This window comes from Schistocerca americana, chromosome 3 (genome assembly GCF_021461395.2).
Source record: "Schistocerca americana isolate TAMUIC-IGC-003095 chromosome 3, iqSchAmer2.1, whole genome shotgun sequence".
NCBI classification, from domain to species: Eukaryota; Metazoa; Arthropoda; class Insecta; order Orthoptera; family Acrididae; genus Schistocerca; species Schistocerca americana.
Genome location: NC_060121.1, coordinates 938222214 through 938231113, shown reverse-complemented (window position 1 = coordinate 938231113; position 8900 = coordinate 938222214). Strand labels below are relative to the sequence as shown.

General features: G+C 38.2%; 1 protein-coding gene across 1 annotated transcript; it reads left to right on the top strand.

The window, feature by feature from the left end:
• The first annotated feature begins 3070 nt into the window (after positions 1–3070).
• On the top strand, positions 3071–8659 carry LOC124605517 (histone H1). The gene is made up of 5 exons (XM_047137260.1): positions 3071–3153; positions 4369–5045; positions 7516–7643; positions 7967–8143; positions 8521–8659. Exons 1-5 carry the CDS (start codon positions 3120–3122, stop codon positions 8603–8605), a joined length of 1101 nt encoding a protein of 366 aa, XP_046993216.1. The 5' UTR covers positions 3071–3119; the 3' UTR covers positions 8606–8659.
• Positions 8660–8900: the final 241 nt, after the last annotated feature.

Genomic DNA, 8900 nt, shown 5'->3' with positions numbered 1-8900 from the left:
GGACACTGGACCAAAATATGATCTCAATAATCCATCTGACATTGAAAACCTACACGAACTCCTATCTGACGGATGTGACATGAGTCCTAATGACATTTCGAGTTTCATGGGATCCGCACCATATCCTTCAGGTCAGGTACCAAGCCTACGGCACACAGTGTGCAATGTACCATAAGAAGACTGTGACGTAGATGCAGAGGAAATAATCGACGAACGTCAGGACAGTTTCGAAACGGAGCAAAACGACACGAATGTTTTATCTGAGGGCGAAGAGAACGACGAATTCTATGTATGCCATAAAAAGAAGGGCAAGAAAGTCGTCGACTCCATTTCCTGACAAAAAACTTCTTATCGTTCGTCAAAAAGGGAGAAACATAACCTACTTAGGAAAATCCCGAGCCTGATCGGTAGAGCTCCTGACATACGCACAAAAAGACACGTTGGCATATTTATTTGGTGGCAAAATGTTGGGCATCATTTTACGTTCCACAGACCAATATACCGATTCAGTGAAAGATCATTATTCACGGGAAAGAGACGTCAAACCCACTGATTAAACAGACTTAAAGTATTTATTGGGCTTTTAAATATTTCTGGACTCAACAAAGCTGGGAAACTAAACCTTGAAGACTTCTGGGCTAATGGCAGATTCGGGATTGAGATTTTCTGACTCACCATGATTCTCGTGCGGCTCCGTTTCTTACTTTGGGCTCTGCAGTTTGACAACAGAAAAAGAAGAGAACAGAGAAAAGCTCTAGAATGTCCTGCCCCTATTTGGAACATTTTTCATAAGTTTGTACTAAACCGCCAACAATGTTATTGTGTAGGAGAAGATGTTACAATAGATGAAAAGTTAGAGGCCTTCAGAGACAGGTGTAATTTGATCCAGTATATACCATCCAAGCCCGCAAAATATAGGCTGAAGATACTAGCTGCAGTCTACTCATGTGTGTACTATACATGGAACATGGAAATTTATGCAGGAAGGCAACCCTGACGGTCCTTTCCTGGTTAGCAACAAACCTGTTGATGTGATTGAACGTCTGGTTACTCTTCTAGCTAACTCTGACCTAAGTATCACTGCTAACAATTGATTTAGCGACTCCACTCTTCTTCACGACTTGGTCACGAAATACAACCTGTCCTACGTGGGAACACTCAAAAAGAACAAATGGCAAATCCTCAATGAATTGAAGGAGATAAAAAGGAGAGAAACGTTTTCTTGTAGGTTTGCATTCCGCAAAGATGGCACTATGGTGTCGTATGTGCCCCAAAATAAAAATAACAAGAAAAAAGTCATTGTGATTTCCAGTGTGAACATGGATGGAGCGACTGACGATGAAACTGCGGACAAAAAGATACCAGAAGTGATTACCTATTATAATAGCTATAAAATAGGTGTTGACGTGGCCGATAAAATGTGTTCTGTGTACAATGTTCAAAGAGGCACAAGACTTTTGCGAATGGTTATTTCTTACATGATGCTGAATGTTGCTGGCATAAATAGCCAGATCATACGTCTAGCAAACGGAATCGAAGTGCCGGCTCGTCGAATCTTCCTCTTTAATCTGGGAAAAACGGCTCTGAGCACTATGGGACTTAACATCTGAGGTCATCAGTCCCCTTTAATCTGGAAAAAGAACCAATAAGAGGCCAGATGCTAAGGTGTTTGCTGCTGCCCCATTTGCCTCAGACCATTTCATTCCGGCTTCTGGAACTTCTTCACCAAAATGAAACGCCTGCGACACTCAACAGCACAACTGCCAAGTGCACCGAAACGCGAAAGTGATGCCAAATATGTTGGGCGAGCAAGACTACAAGACTCAATCAGTACAAGTGCAAAGGGTGTGATGAATATTTATGCCTGCAACACTGTGCAATGGTTTGTCCCAATGGCTGTGACATTGATGAAGACATCGTAAATGATGGCTGATGATACATCTTCTATTTTTATTTTACTTTCTCTGAAGGGGATGTTATTTTGTATTAATTTCCTATCTGTTTCATTATTAAATTCTAGATACAAATGCTGTATACTGAGAAAGTAACTAAATGTCAATATATAAAAGTTCTATTTCTAATTTTCATAAATTAATGCTCTATTGCTAATTTTTAATACATATATGGTTTGTTCTGTGTTTTGTTCACCTATTCTCTCCATCATCTGGGGTTAATTGAAGATAATGGTGCAACGTCGGTCCAGTATCTCGCGGATACAACGCTACCTCCAATGTCCCTCCTAGAGGCGTGACCAGTGGAGGGTTAAGAACATTATTTACTATATCTTTTGTTGCTCAATATTCACTTGAATTGATTACTGTGACATCCATAAGAAGAACTAATTCTGTTTGTTGTACATTAGACAGAAGAACGTTTGCTTTTATGAGAAACAAAGTGATATTGAATCTAATATTGAGCCTTGGTGATCCCAACATGTGATATATTTCCAATCAGAATAATATCCTCTGATTACATTGGTTGAATTACTAAGTGCAACTTTATACATTCCTTTGGTCAGATATTATATTATCCATTGGTTGTATACTACCCCAATTTCTCTAAGAGGATATTCTGATGCATTAGATAGGTCGTAGATACATAAACCGGTATTATTTTGTTATTTAATGGTTGTAAAATTTACTGAGTGAACATGTGCCCACATCTATATGGAATTCTCAATTAAGCAACTCTTCTGATACCCAAACTGTATTTTACGGAGGATATTATTGTTGCTCAGGTGGAATAGTACACGAAAATACTCAATTTTTTTCGTAGTTGCCGGAGATCGCGGTCATGTGTGTGTGAATACTGCCCCCTTGTGCGAATGAAAGTGTTTGTGTTTACTATTCAAAAAGCTGCGTGTAAGTGTCTTTTCATTGCATTTGTCTGCAACTCAACGTGTTACCTTTACGGCGAGTAGTAATCTATCTTTTCCCTATGTTATTGATAAGTCAACCCGGGGTTTCCATTTTTCAGTTTCAATTTCAATTTTCGTACAGGATGTATGCAGTCATTCGCTTTATAAAGTCGATAGTTTGTTTTTAAATCGATAGGTACATCTGGTATCGACTTCCACTATCACAAACGTAAATGTCTTTCTTTGCCGATCACTCATCAAGATGGCTCCTAAACCGAAGCCTGCGGAAAAATCCGGTAATTATAGTGCAGATACTATCTTATTTATTTGTATCGTATGAATTAATGTATGTTGTGTTAGAGAATCGGTAGGAGTATATTGTTCTTCAGGCTCTGTCGATATATTGTCTTATTTATATTCATGCTACCCCTTCAACGTGTTCTAAACAAGCCACGCGGTTGGTTAGAGCTACACGTGCACTTTCGGTGTTACTAGGCTTCAGGGCACTTTCGCAATTAAAGTTTCGTGATGTTAAACGTAAGCAGAATTTTTGTCAGTTTTGCCCGTGCCACGTGAAGGCAACTAATGCGTAGGTTTTCTCTCGTATGTTAGAAGTAACATGTTGTACCATGTGATGTATAGGGATAATGATGTTGGTCTATTCTGATCTTCAGGTTCGTATTGCTGAAATGTTTTCTATGGAGTTGCGAGCTAGTAACGTTAGGAGATGTAAATTATTTCTTTCTCCAGTGCAGTAATGTTGTTTATTATGCTGCATGCTTTCTTTTGTGCAGTTTTTTTGTAAGCGCGTACTGTTTTCCAACTGAAATTAGTGTAATTTTTATATTTATGAGAAACATACTTAGATTTCAAAGTGCAGTTGCCATTTACTCGTCGCAGATTTTAATTCCAAACTCTGGTCACAAACGTACTGTTAATGTGATGAGGTGTTTCCTCAGGAAAGCTTCTTTTCAAAGTCGCCTTGCAATTTGTCCATACTTTAAGGTGATGAGTTGAAAATGTCACCCTTGTGTTACTGGTTTGAGGGTAGGTCTGTGAATTTGCTGTTGGTCTGTATGTAAAAGTCAAAAATGTGTGTGCACTTGAGTTCTTGGATTGTCGTAATATTTCACACAAGGTGAGTGTTAGAAGAAATCGCTATATGTAAAAATCTCCTATTTTTGTGTCGAAGGTCTGGAATTCTAGAAACTCTCGTGATGATGTTTATGAATGAATGCTTGTTCCTTGCCCCAGTTGCACTTCCCACTAGGACGTCCTTGTATTGTCGGCCTACACTTGTCATAGGGGTGCTTTCACCACAAGATGTTAGGGGAATTTTAGTATACAATATACAGTGAATGTGGTAGTGTAGTGGATTAATGGTTTCTACAACAAATTTGCAAGGGGGCACAGCAGAATTATATTTCGTATTAATCATAGGTGTCAGTTTTCCTACTGTAGGTATGAGAGGAAGAACCTATAGAAGTAAGAATATATTGTTTTGTCCATAGGGAAACCCGACAAAAAGGCGGAGAAAACGCCTGCTCCGTCTGCCTCAGGTGCATCAACATCTGGTGGACCGCCAGCCAAGGCAGCAAAACAGTCGGCTAGTTCAAAGCCAGGGAGCTCTGGCACAGCTGCAAAGGCTGCTGCCCCAGCTCCCAAGCAGACACCTGCTGCATCTAGTTCAAAGCCTGCTGCAGCCAAACCAGCAGCAGCTGGTGCTGCGAGTAAGCCTGCTGCCGCAGCTGCCACAAAATCTGCAGCAAAGCCAGCTGGTGCTACGGCCAAGCCTGCTGCAGGTGCTGCAAAGGCATCTGGGAAGACTCCAGCAAAGGCACCCGTTCCACCAGCGGCGGGAGCTGCTGGCAAGGCGAAGCCAGCTGCGGGTGCAGCACAGGCCAAGGGAGCAGCCAAGCCCAAGTCTGCCGCTAAGCCTGCAGCTGGGAAGGCTGCTGCCAAACCTGCTGCAAAACCGGCAGCTAAGCCAGCTGCCGGTAAGGCTGCCGCCAAGCCGGGAGCAAAGCCTGCAGTAAAGGCTGTTGGTAAGGCAGCAGGCAAAGCTGTAGCTGGCAAGCCAGCAGTGAAGAAGGTTGTTGAAAAGCCCAAGAGAGATGTTGCGCCAAAGAGTCAGAAAGGAGGCAAGATAGTACGACCAGTGCAGAAGGCACTCAGGATTCAGAGGAAGGTAAGTAAAATGTATTGATAGGAAATTTCTATCTTTATAAGTGGTAGCTGTAAGTTTCCAAATTTAGAACTTATCTCCAGTACCAAATATATATCCAACGCTTTTCCTTCGGAGCTTTAAATGCTAGGCCTATAATAGTAGTTATATGTAATTTTGCATGTTGTTCAAATATTTGACGTATTGCATATTGTTAAGTTAAAGGCATGCCTTCTGCGTGGTTGACATGTCGATGTGGCTTTCATTTAGTGTTGTGGGTATTTGTTTGCTACACAATTTCTGTTAATTCTTTCCTAACATTTTTTGGTTATCTCCTGAAGTGAGAAAAGGAAGTTACAAAATTAAAATTTGTTGCTAATACTATCACTACCTCCAAATCAAGGGCAAAGTTACTTTGTGCTTATAGTGCTTTGAACTGTGGCAGTTCTGTAACAAATGTAATGTGTGAAGATATTTCATTTGAAGTTCACTTTTATATTCAGTTTCTTTCCGTGCACTGTGTGAAATAACCCACATTAATTTCTAGGCACTCCAAAAACACACATTTACTGAAAGTATAAATATAGATGCAAATCCTGGCTAAAAAAGTGAAATTAGTTAAGAAGTGTGATTAGTAATCTAATTGATTCCACATTAACTATTTCACCAGTTATTGTTGCAAATCAGTTTGTGCATGTAAACATTGACAAATTAAACTATATATACTGATATTGCACAGTATTTGGTGAAGCTCAGTGTGGAAATGTGTGTAAGAAATAGAGGGTTCATGGCACCAATGTACTGGTACATGGGCATGCTCATTAGTAATGTTCTGGTGTCACATACGGCTATGTAGGATTAAATGTGCATGGATCAATCCTTTTCTATAGTGTTGAAAATGTCGGATAGCTATCAATGCGCATGAAGAGACTCAAAAATATGCTTCTCAGCGCTTGTGCTGCATATTTAAAAACAATGTTATGAAGTAAAATCACATTCTGCCTTAAAATCTGGTAAATACTGATGTTGGGGTGGACTACTGAACTCCTAAATGAAGATTTATCCTGCCTCAGAAATAGTTACCAAAATGGAAACGAGTGTACATGGATTAAAAGTGACAAAATTAACTCTTTTGGTTACATTAGTAGCTTCAATAAATTGAGCTGCAGAGTCAGTTATGATCAACGTTGTAATGATTGAATTCTGTAATATTCTCTTCCTTTGGCAGAAGTGCATATGTCCAATTTCCAGAATTTAACGGAAGACACTTAGTACAACTACCTTAAGATTATAATCTAAATCTGTAAATATTAACCCCTGAATGAAAAGGGTGTAAATATTCAAAAAGTTGTCACTATTGACTGCAGATATACCTATTTTGTCTGGATTTACATCCTTGTCCTTGAAGGCAGGCTTCAGAGTGGCTAATACAGATCTAGAACACATTTGGGATACTACATTACTTTTAGGACACACACATTGTTGTGATGGTTTAGTGCCCTATGGTGATTTTTTAATAATAATCCTTTTGTACAGAATTTAGATATTCAGTTGTTGCATACTGTGTAAAGTGTTTCTTATTAGCATTACTATTTTGTGTGTCCAGCACTTGCCAGATTGCATTGCAATACTCTTACAGTGAAAAGTGGATGTGTTGTATGCATACAGTGGTACACATGACAAGTAGTCTAAAACAAAGTAGGTCGGATTTGTGTACTTGTGTAGGAATTTGTCACATGTTTGGTTTAATTATTCATAGTAGTTTTCAGGAAATTTTGTCTGTGAGTTTGGTTGCTTTTAAAAGATACTGTTGAAATATGAATTAATGAAGCAGTTGCCAACAAGATGCACAGTACGCTACAAACTAGGACAACCCATTTACATTTGAATTTGTATGTCATTTTTAAAAAAAATGCTAATTCTTCCAAATCCTCTCAGCTTACATAGAATTTTTGCTTGCCACCATCAGCCATGGCAATTCACTACAAATAGAGTAAAAATTCAGCAACTCTCCACTGTCACATTTAACACATTGGGGGATCAAGAGGGAGTCACAGCTTTGATCAATGATTTAATGCTGCAGTGACATCAGCTTTTGGTGCATACATTGTTTTGTATAGGTTAAAGAACCTGGTTGTGGTGACTGATCTTTCGCTTAACCTGTTTGAAAACTCGCCCCTGAAACCACATTAGTTTGTTGGATGTTTTCTATGGTACTGGTCAAACCTGAAGACTCATATCAAATATTCTTCTTTATCTTGCACTACCTATGGTTATCACAGTGGAGTGCACAAAACTCTGTTGAATAATGCATTGACTGTTAAAGAAAAATGTGATGTCAGGTGCGCAGAATGAGCCCAAACTCGACTGCTGCTCGTGACTCCAACATTTTCGATTTTGAAAACAAATAACATTTCAGTGTGAATTTTCTTTGTTCCCTTTCCATCTTAGATCTCAACATGAATTGAAATGCAATTTTTCTCTTACAAATCAGGTTCTCAAGGGTGAACATGGATCTCGTTTTAGAAAGGTCAGAACATCAGTGCACTTCCGTAGACCGAAGACATTCTGTCCACCCAGAAATCCAAAATACCCAAGGAAGTCTGTTCCAAGGAGGAACCGGTAAGAAGTTTGGTTGTACATATCATTGTGGTCAATGTCAGTCTAAATTAACGTATTATGGCTTTTTTGCTGTGTTCTTGATTTTTGTCTTTTTATAGTGAATTGAACACTATTTTTACAGACACCTGATATGGTTATTGAATGTAGTGCTGCCTTCACTAAATAATAAAGCTGCATTTGAAAACAGTAGCTTGTTGACACTTAGATTTTATTATTTTGGCTGTCGAAATACTCAGTTGTTTTATTGACTTGCCTCCCCTAATTTAAATGTATTGTACGAATTTGGTACAAGTAGTAAATCATTAATTGTGAATTTATTTCAGCATGGATGCTTACAATATAATTAAGTATCCTTTGACAACAGAAGCAGCAATGAAAAAGATTGAAGACAACAATACACTGGTTTTCATAGTCCATGTAGGTGCAAACAAACACCATGTTCGTGCTGCTGTTAAAAAACTGTATGATATTGATGTAGCAAAAGTAAATACTTTGATTAGGTATGTATTTCCCTAATATTTTACGTTCCACTCAGTACTTGTACATACTTTTATCTCAATTTTTAAATCTTCAAATGCACAAAAGAAAGACTATTGAAGTCTGGGGATGCTCCCATTTTTTAATTTTCAACAGGAAGTAAAAGCACAGTAAATGGCTAATTACCAGTGATGTTTTTTATTTACTGGAACTATTCTTTACAATGTTTTGGATTATATAATAGAATGATCTTTGTTCTAATTAAGAGTAACTTTAAATCTGTTCATTGTTTGGTAGCAAGTTTATGCAAATTTGGGTCTGCTGAGGCTAATTTGTTTTATAAATTCTATGAAAGTTGAGAAAGCATAATTTGACTAGCATGACTCTTTTTTGGTTTCAGGCCGGATGGGAAGAAGAAGGCTTATGTCAGGTTAGCACATGATTATGATGCATTAGATGTTGCTAACAAGATTGGAATAATATAAATTGATTTGTACTTGGGAATTGTCATACAGAAAATAAATACTGTATTGTATTAAGTCTCATGTTTATTTTACTATTTGCATTAACTCATAAATGTTTAATAACATACTGTGATAAGTAGTATTCACAGTATTTTCTCAAATAGATATTCCACTGGTATTTTTTGGAGCGTACTATCAGAAATGTTCCAGTTCTACAGAATGTATTGATTCTTGGTCGAATTTGTCCACTTTATTCGTGAGAAGTCACAATCCACAGTAAAATTTCAGGATCATTGTTCAGTTGTTTCCAAAAACA

Coding starts and splice junctions, on each gene's coding strand:
- LOC124605517 (XM_047137260.1), top strand. CDS start 3,120: ATGGCTCCTAAACCGAAGCCTGCGGAAAAATCCG. Junction 3,154..4,368: donor GAAGCCTGCGGAAAAATCCG/GTAATTATAGTG, acceptor TTTTGTCCATAG/GGAAACCCGACAAAAAGGCG. Junction 5,046..7,515: donor CACTCAGGATTCAGAGGAAG/GTAAGTAAAATG, acceptor CTTACAAATCAG/GTTCTCAAGGGTGAACATGG.